The sequence below is a fragment of the Falco biarmicus genome, chromosome 4, assembly GCF_023638135.1.
Source record: "Falco biarmicus isolate bFalBia1 chromosome 4, bFalBia1.pri, whole genome shotgun sequence".
NCBI lineage: Eukaryota > Metazoa > Chordata > Aves > Falconiformes > Falconidae > Falco > Falco biarmicus.
Genome location: NC_079291.1, coordinates 45,065,196 through 45,082,305, shown reverse-complemented (window position 1 = coordinate 45,082,305; position 17,110 = coordinate 45,065,196). Strand labels below are relative to the sequence as shown.

Below are 17,110 nucleotides of genomic sequence, written 5' to 3'. Positions count from 1 at the left end.
GGGGAGGGGGAGACCCCCGCGGGGCCAGGGGCCAGAAGAGGAGGAAGGGATTTACCCATCACTGAGTCTCTGCTGTTTCCTCGCATACATTACCATCAATGCCCGGCCTGTGTGTGTGAGTGTGAGGGGACCAGGAGGGGACGGCCGCGGCCGGGCCACAGGCGCCGAGGGGGGAGGAGGGGGAGGCAGCGCTCCGCCTCGCCGCCGACCGGGGGCAGGGAGGGGGGAAGGGAGGGAGGGGGCGGCTCAGGCAGGTCGGCTGGGAGCAGCGCTCACGGGCCCATCTCCTCCGCGCACAGCGAGAGGGGAGACGCCAGGAACTCGGCCCCACGCGCGCTGAGACACTCCGGGAGCACGGACTCCGCCGCCGTCGCCGCCACCGCCGCTGCTGCTGCTGGCGCGGCCGCCTCCTCCCCCCGCTGCGCCCGCCGCCGCCGCCGCTCCTCCAACTACATCCGGGAAACTCGGGCGACGCCGCGCTCGGTTAACGTCGGCTCTTTTCGGCTCTTTCCGACATGCTCCGTCCCCTCTGTCCCCTTTGCTCTCGGGCGACTCTGCCTTCGGGAAACATCGGCTGCCTTCGCCGAGCCCAACGCCCTTCAGTCTCTCCCTTCGGCAAACATCGGCTCGTTCCGTAACTCTCCTCCCTCCCTCCCCCTCCCACCGGCCGGCCCGCCTCGTCCTCCTCTCCCGAACGCTACCTGTCTTCGGAAAACATCGGTTATTTCCGTAGCGATGTTTTCACGCTCCCGTCAGGGCGGTGCCGCGCTCGGAAACGCTCGGGTATTTCCGTGACCCCTCACCCGGCGGCTCCGAGGCACTCACTGCCGGTCGGAGCAGCCGTTGGCCGGGCGCGCCTGGCTGATTGGCCGAGGGGGGCCCCCACCGCCCAGGGGCCGCGCCGCGCCTCGCCTCGCTCCCCTGCGCGGGCGGGCCGGGCCGAGCGGGAGCAGGGCCGCCGCGGGGCAGGCCAAGCCGCTTTCTGGTGGGAGCCGACAGGGCGGGAACGCCAGGCAGGTGGGGGCAACAGGGGGAATTGCGAGAGAAGCGGCGGGGCGGGGGGAAGCGGCGCCCGGCCGCGAGATAGGAAAGGGAAGGTCTCCTCTTACCTACCCCCTCCTCCCCTTCCGCCCAGGGACTTGATGTATAGGCAGGAGCCATTTTGTGTACGGATCGTCTTCTGCGAGGAAGCGCTCGGCGGTGAAGAGGTTGCTAAAATGTCCCTGGGGAGGCGGCGGCCGCGGGGCCAGGCCCTGCCCCCGGCCCCTGAAGAAGCGCCGCCAGGCAGCTGCAGCCCCGGTCGCTGAGGGAGCGAGGCGCTGGCGGCGGAACGGCCCGGGCGCGGTGAAATCGCTGCCGGGGGGGGGGGGGGCGGCGGTGGGTGAGGGGCGCTAACGGCCGCCTCCGGCGACCGAGCGGCTCGTCCGCGTCTCGACACACGCGTGACATTGTCATCGCGGCGCCCGTGAGCGGCCAGCAGCGCCCCATGGACTGGCTTCGGGTGCCCCGCGCTCTCCCGGCGAGGTGGATGCTGGCGCTCGGCTGGCGAGGAGGATTCCCGTCGGCAGAGGCCGGTGGTGCTGCCGGCGGTGACAGCTGAGCCTTCTCTCGGGGAAAGGGTCGTTTCGTTATTTCTGACCGAACCCTCGAAATCTGAGGTACAAAGCGTCATCAATTCAGAATGGTATTAGGATATCATAAAACATAATAGAAGTATGTTGATACCAGCGTTGAGCATAGGCATGAGGGTATCATAGGAGAGAGGAGCTTTCAGTAAAGGTATAGCGTGGGTGCCCAGTTTTGTCCTGCCCCTTCCTGAAAAGGGATGTGGCATAACTCTGAACTAGCACGTTAACCTTAAACTGAGCAGCATTCCCTGCGGCTCTGTCTGCTAGCATAGCATTGGTCATGCTGACTCTCTTACAGAATTTTTCTTTCTTTTTTTTTGTTGTGTTTGGCGTTTGTTTGGGGGTTTTGGGGTTTTTTTTTTAGAGCGCAGAAGACTGCTGCTGAGAGAGGACTTCAGGGAGCAGTGGCAGAGCCCAGAGAGGGGAGTGGAGGATGACTCAGCAGGGAGCCGTTCTTCAGGGTTACAATAATGAACTAGTGAAATGCATTGAAGACTTATGTATGCAAAAAGAAGAGCTGAACAAACAAATCCAGGAAGCGAAAGAAGAAAAAAAAAGACTCCAGCATCAAATCCAAGTCCTGAGCAAACAACTGCAGTGTGTATGTGAAAACCTGGCTCAAAAGGTAGCTTCACGGAATGAGCTTGATAAAATTCTTGCTGAAACTGAAGCTGCTTACGTGAAGATTTTGGATAGTTCTAGAACTTTACTTAATGTCCTGAAGAAAGAAGTGGGAAGCCTAAAGCATACACCAGAACTGAAAACCAATGTAACTTGAAACGGTCAAATGTTTGGAATCCACAGTGCTATAATTCCAGTAGGTGAGAAACGTGGTTAGCCACAAAAACTTACAAGCACAGTATAAGCAGAGAGGGATTTTCTTTCAACGTTTCTGTATGTTGTATTACTATTTTTAAATGCACCAGAAAATAGATGAAATAAAGTTGCTGTTTTGCTATTAAAAAAAAAGTTAATTACTTAAACACTATACTATACTGCAAATAAGGTAGTTGAGGCAGATGTGAGACTGTCAGTTTTGACATGGTGATGCTTCAAGGCTATTCTGAGGACAGGAGAAAAATGATGTATTTTATTGGTCAGCTTCAGATGGCTGCCAGTAAATTCCTGTTTAATTGAAAACTAGTGGATGCAAGTAGAGTAGATTCTACTACTTTTCACTTTACAGGTGCTTAGGCTTTACTGTCAGGGGCCAAATAGAAACTATTTAGCCTTCTCTAGGAGTTTAGAGTTCTGTCTCTGTGATGCGTGCACAAAGATGGCTCCTGTTTACAATCATCTCTTACTTAAGTGGAATAATAGAGGGATAAGGTGAGAAAACATGACTAATGCAGGGCGTGGAGGCTTAAACTGTAGGACTGGTTCATGCATCTTCTGAAGCTATACTCCAAAGCCTTGTTTAGAAAGGAGGCAAACTGTAGTGAAAGACAGGTTTTGGTGCAACTGTGTGCGTACCATGTGAAGGGCACAGCACTGCAAGCAGCTATACTACGTGAGCTTGGACCAACTCATCCACTTTATGGGTAAGGAAAAGGTGAGCGTATTTCAGTAGTGCCTGGAAGTCCTGAAAAAACTACTAGGGTCCAGCCAAATACTACATTAAATACAAGGCCAAAGAAGATTAACTTAACTAAAAGCCAATAACAAACTTCTGTAAACTATTTATAGTGCTCTTCAGCTCTATACAGATCTATTAAGTGATTATAATAAGATTGTAAAGAGTAGTGAACAACAGGGAATGGTGAGAAGTAGCTTGCAGCTGTCAGGCATTCTTACAGATGAAGTTAAAATAGAACCTCATTTAGAGATCATGGAGGAGGTAACAGCATGGCAGAAGTCTCAGTTTAATCCTGTTTCCTATTTCTAGTAGTTACTGTAACTGTGTACATACAGACACATTTTGTTCTGCTTATTCATGTGTTACAGCAGTAACTTCATTTCTAAGCTGTATCTTGTAGTCAGATCTTCATTCTATACCAATTAACTAAACTGAAAGATGTGCAATTGTAATCTTACTTTGTAACTGTGTGTCTCAGGTGCAAGTATAAAGGGTATGTAGATATGAATAGTTTCAGTAATAGCTCTTCACCAATAATAAGAAGCAGATTTTATGTTCTTCCAGTTGCCATGCTACATCAGGGATTAGCGTGACTGAGCTAATCAGCAATTTAATTGTATAGCATTTCTGCTGCCTTCTCTCAAGTAATGCTGAGGTGATAAAATTAGATAATCTCAAGGGTACAGCTATTGTAGTACTGTGGTATTCAGGACACCTTGTTTATATTGAAGTGAAAAACAAAAAAATTGCTATTTTTTAGTAGCAAAAAAGTGATTTATTTGACTGGATGTTTCTTGACATTCTCTCTTCCCTTAGTCTGGTAGTAGTCATTAATTTACATCAAAATAGGAAGACTCAGGAAAAGGTATTAAAAAACAAAGTCCTTGATCTTTACTCTTTAGGGTTTTTTTTAGTTGCATATGTAAACTGCTGCTTATTATTTCAAGAGAACTTTAAATTGTCTGTGAAAAAAATTGTATCACCTCATTTACAGAGAACAGTACAGTTAATTTCTTTTTTTAAATTACAGGTTTGTTTGCCTTAGAATAAGCATATATTATAAATAATGCCTCATATTTCTCTACTGAGGTTGTTAAAACTGAAGAAGTTTTAAGGGAAGCTTTGTAAGCCTTTAAAGAAGTCTATTTCATGACCATTATTATGTGTAAGTGTAGCTTTTACAGGGTCAGAACTAAAATACTGGGGATGTTTGAATTTTAGATGTTACAGAACTCAGGGGAAAATGTAACTGTTGGCTAGTATTTACATACACTGGGGCCTCCCAGCTTTCAACTGTAATGTTGAAATCTTGTTAGAAACACATTCAGTAATCCCAATCTGTAAAATGTCTGTTTAAATTCAGATTCACAAATGGAAAGCAATATTATCTCTAGGGCTTGCCTATTTGTAGAATAACTCCCAGGTGTGGCAGTTATTGTGAGGTAAGTGCACCTGCAGAGTTGTTACTCAAAAATAACTCTTACCATTATATTCTGTATTGACCCAAATGAACCTACTGTGTCCTTTATTGAAGTGATAAACCTTTTTCACTGCTTTTTCAGGTAGTATAAGTTTTGACATAAAAAGCTTTTCTTAAAAAGCTTCAGTTTGTTTAGAATAGAAGATACGGAAACTAAACTAATGCACAGTATTGCTACAACAGAAATCATAATTTGCAGATTATAGCAGCTTTGTGGGGCTGGCCTGTAACAGAAAGTTTGCCTGAAATAAGGCAGGTTATAAGGCTTAATTTTTTATGTTGATTTGGTGTAACTGTCTGGACTAGATCCAGTTATGTACTCGAGTGCTTACAGTCTAGGATATTTAATGACAAAAGTTAGTTTAGTGCCTAAGTGTTGTGTCGAATATCTTGTCGTTCCTTTGGTATGTGAGGAGACACAGTTTTTGAAACTCCTACCTGTGCTTGATTCAAAGCTCCAGTGAAATGCATCTAGAGTACTGTTCTGATTTCCTGAATTTTTGGAGTGGCACCTGTACCTTGTTTCCAAATAACAGAACATAACTGGAAGAGAGATGATGATTCCCAGCTTTTATAGTAATACTTCTTAAATATGTACCTAGCATATACAACTGTAGTCGTCAACGGGCTTTTCAAATCCTTTAAGTGTTGACTCCTGCCAAGTAAACTAAGTTTACTATGTACGCTAGAGTTTGGTGGTTACCAGAGAAACAGCTGGGGGTGGTATTTTGAAGTAATTTTCAGTGTGGAGGTGATTATACAAACCACTGGTTGAAGTCCCATACACAAGTAGTCACCCACAATCTGTAACTGCCTGCAGAGATGATTACCTTTCAATTGAGATACCTCCCCACATGCAGTTTCTGCTAATCACCTTACAGGGCTGGAGGTGAGTGGATTGGGGTGCGCCCTAATTTTGGGGGTGAAAAGTAAAGAGGTAGTATGGATGTGGAGTCCTGATTCGGGGAAACTGGAACATGAGTGGAGGATTGATAAGAGAGGTGGACTTCCTCTTAATTTCTGTCTGCTTTAAGTGTGCTTGTACTGAGCTACTGCCTACAGTTCCTGCTACCCAATAAATCAAATTTTAGAAATCATCTGAGGGTCACCTGAAGTTTGGCCACTGCCCCTGCTCCACTTTTTAAGTCCACTGACAAGCTACAGAGGCAACCTACATTTTATGTAGTTTTATACTATGTATATATTTTTATACTACATATACTAAAAAATATGTAGCTTTATATATATATATAGAGAGAGAGAGAGAGAAAGAACAATACATTGCTTCCTCTTTCTGCCTTTTATTCCTTTCTGGACACACACTGGCATGCTCAGCTGCACAGTGGCCAGTTCCAGCAGGAAGACATGGAGTCTGAGCCACCTGTTTGCTGGGTAAGTGTACTACCAGGCTCACGCAGGATGCATACTGTTGTTCCCTACCCTGGTAGCTCATCTATGAACTACTTGGGTTTTATAAAGAACCCTGAGTTCTGTCAGTGTATTAGACGTACTCTGCCTGTATGTCAGATTGACTTGGAGAATATAGGCAGAGGGATGGCAATTTTTTGGCTCTTGGTGAATGTAAAAGATTTGTTCCCTCAGCCTAGGAAGTCTGCAGAGTAGGAAGATTCGGCATCTTCAAACACCCTAAGAATTGTCCATTCAAACAACGAAGTAAGCTATAATCTAAACCCAGATGACTGGGGTCTTGGATTTCAATTTCAGAATCAAGGATCTCAATTCCATCTAGCTCTTGTGTGTGTCTTACTCCGAATGGGTTAACTGGGTTAAGCTAAATGGAACAAGGTGCTCTTAATTCTGGAACAAGATCATTCAGAAAATTGTTAGCAAAAGGGTCAAATGTCTACACAAATTCGTTGTGTAGATGAGTCCTGCGCAGAAGACCAATATCTTATTCCTTAGATGATTTTGCTTGTTAAAAGTTTGAGCTAAAAATGTAGCTTGCGGCAGTTGCTAAAATTATCCTTAACTATTAGTAGATCCTGGGCTTTGGGGTTTTTTATGTAAGAACTAGATAAAACAGTTCATTATTTTAATAATTTTTTTCCTCTTCAGTAGCGAGTGAAGAAGAATCAATAGATTTTTTTTTACTGTGGATTTGTTTGTGTTGGGTTTTTTTTCTTAACGGATAGATTTATAGATAGTTTTCCTAAAATCAGAATGGTCATTTACCTTTGTTTTTTCTGTATGTATGTGTTTTTAAATATAGATACACATAATCTTTTTTTTCCCCTCTGTTGGTGGAAAGGCAGATTAACCTTTGGTTTAGTTTGTGCACTGATGGCTTTGTCAGTGTCTATTGTGTTGCTGGGATGGGTGGGAGAGGGGCAGTCAGGCACTGCGGCCACTTCTCAGGTGACTGTTCTATGCTTGTTTTAAATTGGGAGTACGGTTTTTGTTCATTGCCCCTTAACTGCTTTATAAATCTGTTTTTAATTTCAGTTGCCCCAAGGTAGTCCTTGATAGTTGTCTTCCTCAACTGGTTTTCAGATGAAGTTTAGTTCAATATCTAGCTGTAAAAAACAGATGTGTGCAAGGTGAGATAACTTACTTCCATGTTAGCTGTTAATAAAGCATGATGGAGAGGTTCAGGCTTGTAGAAAAGGGAGCTATATGTTATTTGGTCATTCATAGATTTAGCTTATACTGCAGAGGTCCTCAAACTTTTAGCAGGGGGCCGGTGCGCGGATGCAGTGGCAGGCAGTCATCTGTGGCTGTTTGGTTTGCCCCCCAACTGCCGGTGGGGGGGTTCTGAAAATACCGGGGGCCGGATTGAGGACCCTGGGGGCTGTATCTGGCCCGCGGGCCATAGTTTGAGGACCCCTGGCTTATAGGATTTGTGTGAAAAGTAGTTCAGTGTGGTAGTTTGATTTTACAATGACATGATGTTAGAAGTGGACCTAATAAAACACGTTCATTTTGTAGTGGTTTCAAAAGTAGTTTCACAAGGTCTTGTGGGGTGGAACAATTTGCATATTTTTTTTTTTAATTTGTACAAGACTAGACTGTCCATATGCAGCAGTAACCACTACAGTAAATTAGTAAATTTTAGTACCAACTTGGATATCTTATTTAGCAGTGGCATTGAAAATAATTGGTGTTAAATCTTTGCATTTTGATCATAGCAAGCAGTGGGCTTGCTACGTCATTCAAAGCTGGTAGTATTTGTAAGTCAGTTCAAATTAAACATCATAAATGGGAAGATGTTACCCTTGGAATAGGATTTCTCTGCACTGGAGGAAAATGGAGAAAACTGGAGTCAGAGATCATGTTCAAGAAAAAGCATTTGAGAGAAGTCGTTACCAGCCTCCTTCTGGAGGTGGGATTGATCATGATTCCAAAGTATGATACTGAATACACTGGTTATGGAGCGTTTTAACGTTAACTCTTCAGAGCTGCTATTTTTTCAGCTTTGTATGCGTAGGTTCTCATGCTCCAGTGAGAGCTCTTGTAAATGATCTTGAGGTTTTTCATTCATATGTGTTATATGGGAACACTAAAATATTTCCATCATAGTACACGACAGATCTGTAACTTAACATTACTTTTTTAAACCACTTAGTGTAGTTGATTTAGTTGATCCATCTGAATATGAGGAAGAACTTCTGTACTTTGAAGGTGACAGAGCAGTGGAGCAGGCTGCCCAGAGAAGCTGTGGGGTCTCCTCTGGAGACATTCAAAACCTGCCTGTACACGATTCTGTGCAACCTGCTCTAGGTGAACCTGCTTTAGCAGGGGGTTGGACTAGATGATCTCCAGAGGTCACTTCCAACCCTGACCATTCTGTGATTCTGTAAACACAGTAAAAAAAATAGCAAATTTTTCTGAGTGCTTTTGAATCACCCTATCTATTCGGAAGTAGATAAAATTACTATTTGTAGTACTCTCTTTTTGTTGTTATATCATTATTAACAAGTTGATACAACTTAGAGACCCATTCTGACCAGGCATGCATCTGTCTTGGTTCCAGAGACAAAATCCTTTTCATATTCTGCAAGCTTTTAATTTTTTTAAAGCATCTTTCCTTACAAAGTAAGAACACTTGAAGTTGAAAATTGGCCTGACAGTTAGACATTTTTTTTTTAAATATAGTTAGTATTGAGGTCTGAATCATATTCTGTGAGGTGTTTGAAAACAAAAATCCTAGCAGTAATTCTTATGCTTAGGCAGTTGTTCAATAACAGAAATCCTAATAGAGACTTATGCTGCTTATTGTCCAATAGTAAGTGGAGTTACTTGCTGTAATTGACAAACCCAAGGTATTTATCATTAAACACTTGTACCTCCTCAGGAATTGTTGCTAGTGTGAAGGGGCGCATGGGGCAAAAGAGGAGCTGCCTTTTTAGTAGAGACTACCCATCTGTGAAAAGAGAGGAGCATCGTTGTTAGTCTGGCTCATGGTAAAGAGTTGTGAGACAATTTAAACTGAGTGGTTATAATGGTCATAGTTCACTGTTGCAAGGTCCACTGAAGCAAGCTGAAAAAAAGAAAATGCTGTCCATGTTGGTAGTGACAAGTAATGTGATACCTGATTGCAACCAGACTATCTTTAAATGCAGGAACTCGGGTATAGCTGGAAGCAGTGTAGCTGCTGCAGTACTGGGCTCAGCAAGGGTTAATTTGCCCTGCCAAAGAGCAATCAACCATGTGGACGCACTTATGAAATTTTGTGCACTCAAGAGTCATGAAAAGTGTAACCTGTTTCTGTTCTGGAAACTCAAGGAATGTTAACTGTGTTTTAGTGACATGCAGCTTTAGATATGACTCCACAAGAAGGATATTTATTTAAAATCCCATTCCCTCTAGGGGCTTTTCGCTGAAGCCTAAAGCGTTCTTGCTTTAGATTCAAATTGTTCCAAGTTCAAAAATACAGATGCCCAAGTTCCACTGAAACCCACAAGCATGTAAGTGGTTTGTATTCACTGCGTAGTACACCAAGCTCCTGGACAAATGCTGTCTAATCCTTCAGTCAAGTTGCAAGTTTCGTGGCTCCTCTTAGTAGTTCAAATGATTTGCAACAAGTGTTGCTTGTTCCATTAGGAACGTACTTTCAGTTTTTCGTTTGTTTGTTTTTTAATGAAGTATTCCATTGAGGCCTCCCCTGGCACTCTGCCATACACATTCCTGTTGTGCATGTGACTATATGGGTCTTTGGGAATGTCAGAAAGAAATTACCTCTACAGCAGCAATTTAACTCAAACAGGGTTTGCTTTTATGCCATGCTGCTTTTGTTTTTTAACAGTTTTAAAATGCTGAGTATATACATATATATATTTATATAGGATATATATAAACAAGTGCTTCCAATCAACAGATCACAAAGTACCTTACAGAGAATGTTAGTGTCTTTATCCCGCTGGATAGACCGTGAGACTCGGTAGTTATCTGCCCCAAATCTGGTACAGATCTGGGAATGGAGGCCTTACTTTTTCAGCCTCAGCTGAATGCTCTGACTTGGACTGCTTCCCAGGGATTCATGTCCTGTTTGGTGTCTGACATGAACCAACTGGATTATGTATTCTCAACCTGTGTGCTGGGGGAAGGGCTTGGTATAACTGACTAGATGCATACTTTTTTGCTGTCACTCACTTCACATTGCATGCAGCGTCATGATGTTTAAAATTATTACTCATTTCTCCATGGATACACCCCTCACAATAAAGTATCTCAGCTCCAAAGCAGCTACTCTTACTTTCCAGACCTGCTCTCTCCAAGTCCCTACTCACAGGCGTTTGGGAGCTGACTGTAGGAGATGTCAGAAGAGCAGAACTTTTAATTATAGTTGCTAAATAATTACCTTTCACAAGGATAACCTTGTTCGGATAGCTTATCTTTACAGACTTTGCTGGTTTGTCTCGTTTTTCTCAGGCTTCTTACTACCTTATGCTAGTCTATGTAAGACCACCAGGTATTTGTACCAACACCCTTTAAGAGTTTTCTAGACATCGAGGCTCCTTGGTGTTTAAACACAGTGGAGGATCTGAATTCCAGTCAATCTGTAACAGCATATAGGACACGTAACAGCATTCCAGCTGCATGTAACAGCAACAGGCTATGTGGCATCCATATTCCACCACAGCTCATTTTGGGTTAATGGAATTGAAGTAGCATGGCAAGTCAGGAACTGTGGTGATAGGGATGAATAGGGCTCTTTTATAGAGAAAAGAAGCTGAATTCAGATTAAAACCTATTTTAATCTAGGGCAGGTGGCAGCTGGTAGCAGTATTACTTTATTTCATGTATCACAATAAATGCATATATGTACACAGCAAAAAAATATAAAAATATGTTCTTGGTAGAATCCTGTCCTAATATTTCAGTACTGTCTGCTATTAGAAAGGACGGTTGAAATAGGCTGGTCATTGACAACTTGTTTTAGGTTGTGTACGCTCTGCTTTCAGCAGCCCCCACAGGCTTGCTACTGTATAAACTCTCATTTGTAGCCCTATCCTCTTCCTGCTGCAACAGCTTTTGTTGCCCCTATTTCCTAGCCCCTTGCTTACCATGGTTCTAGTTACCCCAAGATACTGACCAGAAACACGCTGCTGTTATGCCACGTGGTGGATCGGAGATACTTTCAGTATCATACTATCGTCCAGACATGGTCTGGCACACTTGGAAAAATTCTTTGCGAAGTTAAACAGATTTCATTCAGATTGATAGTGCCACAAAAGTTATGATTGGGTGATGTAAGAGTATTACATAATAGTAAAACAACAGATGCCTGATCTGAGAGGAGTTTCATCCTATGAAAAACCCATCCTAAAAATACTTGTAGGTTGAAGTGATGGGTGGATGGAATGTGACATTCCTGATATGCTGTGGAGGTTAAGGAACAGAAATTTATTATGTTTATCAATGAGACTGTCCTTATTCTAGCAAATGCAAACTTTGTTTATAGTCTTCTGCAAATAAAGAAAGTCTGTATGGGATGGTGTACTTTAATTAATATTAAGGCTATGTGCAGTGATGTGCGTTTGTTTCAGAAAGTATTGCACTGTGTTTGAGAAAACTCAAACTCACTATAACCTGAAATTAAAAAGAGGAAAAAGGAATATTAATGCTGGAGCTTGCAGATCAGTGATCTCATTGAGGAAGCTGTTACAGGTCAGCTATATAGTTCTTCAAAGCTCTGAATATGACCTATATTGCAAAATAATAAACACGTGCTAAGATAGAGTGGAGTATGCTCACAGTAAGGCTACTTGTAAAAAGTTAGGTCAAGACATCATATGTATTCAGCAGTTTTCTTTGTAATCCTGCTCTATTTTACAAACTAATATATTCCCCAGTAAGGTTCACTAGAGAAAACATTCCAGATGCCTTCATCTGCAGAGAGGAAGGAGAGACAATTAAAAGTCTGCATGCTGTGAAATCTCTGGGTAACAACAGTGTCTGCACAGACTTTTAAAATGTTATAAGGCACAACTGGTTTTCCTGCTGTCCAGGATGACTGAATGCAAACATAGTTTTTGAAAGAGGACAGTGTCTCAGTTATTTTCACACTGGCTAAAATTCTGGTGGTTTGCAAAAAGCTTTCTATTTTTATTTACTGATAGCAAGGTCTTGGTGACAAACTGGCTCCTCCAGACCAGACAAATTCTATTTTCTTTTATTAGCATGCATCATTTTGTGCCTAACAAAGAAAGGGCAGGCTTCTGATAATGTAGTGAAAAAACCTGGGGCAGAGCAGTGTCTGGTACTGGCCTCCATCAAAGAGAAGGAAAAGCACAAAAGGACAAAATTGTCGGCCTTGGTCTGCATTGAGCAGGGTTGTGTGCAAAATTAGCAAGTAAGAGGGCTTTTTCCTCCCCCCCCCCCCCCCTTTTTTTTTAATTTGCTCCCTCCTACATCATTACTGGGCTGAGCAGGGAAAGAATTTTCTTTCTGTTTAATGGTATGAATAATAATAAATGGGATAACTTGCTCTAAGAAAAGCCAATTCCATGTGGGAGGCAGCTAAAGCTGCCTCATGGGAGCTTTACTTTTTTCTTCAGAAAAAAAATTTCATCATGCAAATTCTGAAAGCCAGCAGCCATTGAAGGGAAAGGAGAAACAACAAAATGCTGTGTTTGGTTGTCATTGCGGACCAATTACCCTTCCAGTAGCTGCACTCTTGTGTGCAGTTTCTTGGTTGCAAGTACTGCTTGTCCAAAACACAGATTTTTAGTCTCAGACTAGTTAATTTTAAAATCAGTTTTTTATTTTAGGTGAGCTTAATGAAGCAGTGCACATTGGTGCTTATATCGGTATGAAATTTGTCTGTAACTTAGTTAAAAGTCCTTTTCACTGGCTTAGTATGCCATGTATTATTACATTATGTATGATTACACTGGTGTAGCTAGAGTGAAGCTTTGTTCTCAGACATAAAGATGACCTTTTAACTTAGATTATGATGGTACATACATTATAGTTTCAGGTGTTGGTGAAGTCAGCAGCAACCAAACACAACAAAGTATAACTTGACTTCTATGGATTTAAATTAGAACTTCCCATATTGCCTTGCATGAACATTTTTGATTTAAGTAACTTCTGTATTTGGTTGTTTGGTGGGAAAGCACAGCCAAAGAGGTATTGAAGATCATTTGTTTTGGCTAACAGTACATTTCCTGGATAATCTCATCCAGGAGAGATTTTAGGTGTGGTACCTGTTCAGAGCCAGGACACTCAGAGCACAGCCCAGCCTCCATTTCCCAAGCTAGTCATTCCCACAGCACACGAACAAGCCAGTCTGTTTTGTAAGGACCATGGGACAAGGTGCCATCTTGTGAATGCTGGGAAAGAGTACGTAATTAAATAAATGAAGGCAGTGAGTGCTGTACAGAAACATCCAAGGAAGGCTCAGACTGAGGCTGTCAGAAGGACTTGGGAGTCTTTGTTTCTACTCTGTATGAAGTTTAAGTAAAAGTAAATATATGTGTATGCGTGCATGCTGCTCAAGCTACTTGGTGCTACATTGGGATTCTGTTACATTGGGATTCTATTACATTGGGAAGTTATGATTTAATTTGTGGTTAAAATGATATCGTTAGCGTGAGCAAAGCCCCTAAAACCAAAGTAGTTGTGCAGTGCTACTGAATTTCAAAGTGTTGAATTTCTACGTCTGTAACTTTTGATCCTAGTGCTGTGTCCTGTATGGTAGCAAAGAAGGTAACAAAACTAATTTTAAAATTCTGGAACTAGTTTTGAGATAATATGAAGAATTTAATAAGTTCCCAAGAGGATTTTATGCCACGAGGCTTACTGAAAGTTAGTGGGTCTTGTGCTTTGCTTGCTAATGCTCTGGACTTTTTAAGATTCAAGATTCTTGGTGCATTTCTCAAAGGCCTGGCTCCTGAAATAAAGGCATTTTCTTTGTTCTTCTTCCCCTCCTTTACAAGAAACAGAAATATAACTTCAAAGGTTGAAAACACAAAAGCAAGTAACATGAAAGGCTCAGAAATGCAAATATAAATAATTCTAGATATTTTTCATGACTTAACAATTTCCCACTTTGTGCTTGGTCTGATGTATGTCTTTTTGAAAGCTAGAAGCTGGCCATGGTCAAAGTCCTATTGAAAATTTCACCCCATGTTATACTTCAATCAAATAAGATGCAATTATGATTGCTTTAAGAAAGGCAGTCTTATAATCCATGGTTGTAGGTGCTGTAACACACAATTTGCTGTCTTTATATGAATATTTAAATTCTTCTCTTACTATCTTTAACAAGTTCACCCACCTTTCTGCAGTCACTATGTGTTACTCAGGTGTATCAGGGAAGCTCCTTTAAGTCCAACTTTAATGTGATCTGCAGGTGTCATGGAGCAAGGTCTGGTTTGGAGACAAGCTCTGGAGCTTCCAGGCTAGCAGAAGCTGGAAAGCCCCACCAGGTGGCAGGGGAAGGGAAGGCTGCTGACTCCTGGGAGAGAGCACATCCAGCAGTGGTACATGGTCTCCCTTCTGCCAGAAGAAATACCAGCCTGGCATGATACTTGGCAAAACCAGGAACATTAGAGGAACAAGCAGTTTCAGGGCTGAAAGAAGGTCTAGGACAGGGGTCCTCAAACTACGGCCCGTGGACCAGATATGGCCCCCAGGGTCCTCAATCCGGCCCCGGGTATTTTCAGAACCCCTCCGCCGGGGGTTGGGGGGCAAACCAAGCCTGCCACTGCATCCGCGCACCAGCCCCCTGGTTAAAAAGTTTGAGGTCCCCTGGTCTAGGAAATCTCCTAATATCACAGTATATTTAGCTCATGGAAATGAATACAGGAAAGGTAAATGAGAAAATTACTGAAGAGAAGGGTTTTCAAATATTTGCAGAGCTTGCTTTGGAGTCTGAAAGGCCAAAAATATGATCACAACATCTAGCTTGGAGACTGAAGATGGGATTAAGAAATGGAATAATTTATCGAACTGGGGCTAAAGATAGAAGTAAGTATGCTGTATAAAGGGCAGGATGAAGACATTTTAGTAAAACTGACGCTGAAAAAGAGAGGATAAGCTGCTGAGAACATCCAGAGGAATTTTCCTGAGAGGAGAGCATTACAAGAACTGCCAGAATTGTCTGATTTTTCAAATGTTTTTTATTAAAGCATATAAATTTAGTATCTAAGATGAAGAATAATTTATCACAATAGAAATAATTAAATCCTCAGAAAAATGAAGATGAATTTTGATGCCATTCCACAATTATTCTCGACAAACGCTTTTAATTTGGTCCAAAGAATAGCAAGGAGGCTTTGTGGGTATCATAATAAGTGATCTAGACCTGAATGATGTGTTTCACTCATCACAGAGAAGTGGCAATAAGAGGGAACATGACAAAAATATAAAAAACAATGAGTAGGGCTGCACATAATTTTGGCTTTCATATTTTTGTAATAAATGTCATGGTAGTTTGTGGTTTGCTTAAAGCTTCAGCTTCCAGATTTGCATAGTAAATAAGAATCTAAAATTTCATTACGGAATAAACAAGTTTCTAGTTATCATGATTGCAAGACTACTTAAATAGAGAGCAAGAAAAAGAACCAAAATACATTTTTTAAGAGACAAATTCTTGGAGTTTTAACTCAAAGACTGAAATCTACCTTCTTTACTCTAAAAAAAAAATATCCAAAGTCATAAAGCTAAGGCTTGATCCTGCCATTAGAGCTCAGGTTGGTATTTGTAGTGCATTCATTACTCAGACATTGCAAAGCTGTGTATCCCATTCTTCTCTTTCCGTAGATACGTTCTCTTAGAGCCTTGAAAACAACATGCCTCTGCTCTCTCTGTTTTACTTGCTTTTTCCTTCAGCAGATGCTGACGAGCGCAGCGTCTGATTTCAGCTCTGATCTGGAATAACTCCAGGGGCGTGTACGAAGCCATCCCGCTTCTTCCTTGCGAAGAGGCTGGTGGCGGGGAGGAGGGTCAGGACTATTGTTCTCCCTCCCTGGTCCCTCCTGCAGCAGCAGCCAGCATTGTTCCTTTTTATTTACTTTCCTCTCTCTGTAAACCAGCAGGGCTCACAGCAGAGGGACGCAGCTCTCCTCATTAGAATAATCAGGCTGATTTATGAGAGAACACACAGAGAAGGAGCACGCTCCTTCTGCAGCGTTCGCCACCCAGGCTGGGCACCCACCCGGCTCTGATCGCAGTGCTGTGCTGGGCCTCCCCGCTGGCTCATGCTCCCACCCCCCGCTACCCAGGTGGGCTGGTGGGCCCCTACTCTTCAACCTTTGCATCTCAGTGAAAATGTACAGATACATGCAATAAACACTTCTTTTCTTCACATGGTATTCTGCAGAAGTTGTGTGTTTCAAGTTAATACTGAAAGTTTGAAAGTCTAATTAAAGTAATAGAGGAAAGGGGAAAATCCCATGTTGGACCCTTCCTTAGCATTAGCTAAGTGGAAATTTTGGCTTACAAAACACTTGAGCAGGTTCGCTGTGTCACTGAACAGTGAGAGCTGCTACCGCTTTGTTCCTCTTCTGCACTGTGGAAGTTTTGTGTTACCTTTAGGAAAGGCTTATGTATGAGGAGTTCAGAAATTTTCTTCTTTCAGGGAAAATGTGAAGATCCTTTGTTTTATTGTATTTCCTTGGTATCGTCATGACAAAATATAGCATGTAACTGAAAAGTTTTACTGGAACTCTGGACGACCCATTTAAAATGCACATAGATATATTTACAAACATATGTAAGCTTTTAAAAATGCATTATACAGGCAAACAAACAAAAAAGTCATTGGCAATTCTGCTTGTGTTTCTGCCAGGCAACAGAATCAAACACCAAACTTGACAAGGTTGCCTCCTGCCTGCACTTCGCAGTGTGATGTTTGTGGTCACCTTTATGAAAGGGACCATACCCATCACTTGTGTTTGCTAACAGGATGGCATTTGTAGAGCCTGAAAGGCAATTAAATGATTTTGTCAATCACCCCCT

The 17,110-nt window shown here is 42.4% G+C and overlaps 2 protein-coding genes across 9 annotated transcripts in view; one reads left to right on the top strand and one right to left on the bottom strand.

Moving 5' to 3' along the window:
• WAC (WW domain containing adaptor with coiled-coil) overlaps positions 1-837 on the bottom strand; it is a 63,537-nt gene extending 62,700 nt beyond the window's left edge. For 3 of the 4 annotated variants that reach the window (XM_056338048.1, XM_056338051.1, XM_056338049.1), the window contains exon 1: positions 56-190. In XM_056338048.1, the coding sequence (XP_056194023.1) occupies positions 56-96 (41 nt within the window). In that variant the 5' untranslated portion in view covers positions 97-190. Of the gene's footprint in view, positions 1-55; positions 191-701 lie in introns of those variants that run through there. The other variant, XM_056338050.1, reaches the window with a different exon arrangement.
• On the top strand, positions 4-17,104 carry LOC130148920 (microtubule nucleation factor SSNA1-like). Of its 5 annotated transcripts, none has more exons than XM_056338056.1 (2): positions 4-115; positions 1,993-17,104. In XM_056338056.1, the coding sequence occupies exon 2, from the start codon at positions 2,062-2,064 to the stop codon at positions 2,404-2,406; it is 345 nt and encodes a 114-aa protein (XP_056194031.1). In that variant the 5' UTR covers positions 4-115; positions 1,993-2,061; the 3' UTR covers positions 2,407-17,104. The 5 variants fall into 5 exon arrangements, with proteins under 5 accessions (XP_056194031.1, XP_056194030.1, XP_056194027.1 ...); XM_056338055.1 differs by lacking the exon at positions 4-115 and adding an exon at positions 873-1,013; XM_056338052.1 differs by lacking the exon at positions 4-115 and adding an exon at positions 876-1,017.
• Positions 17,105-17,110: the final 6 nt, after the last annotated feature.

Coding starts and splice junctions, on each gene's coding strand:
- LOC130148920 (XM_056338056.1), top strand. CDS start 2,062: ATGACTCAGCAGGGAGCCGTTCTTCAGGGTTACAATAATGAACTAGTG.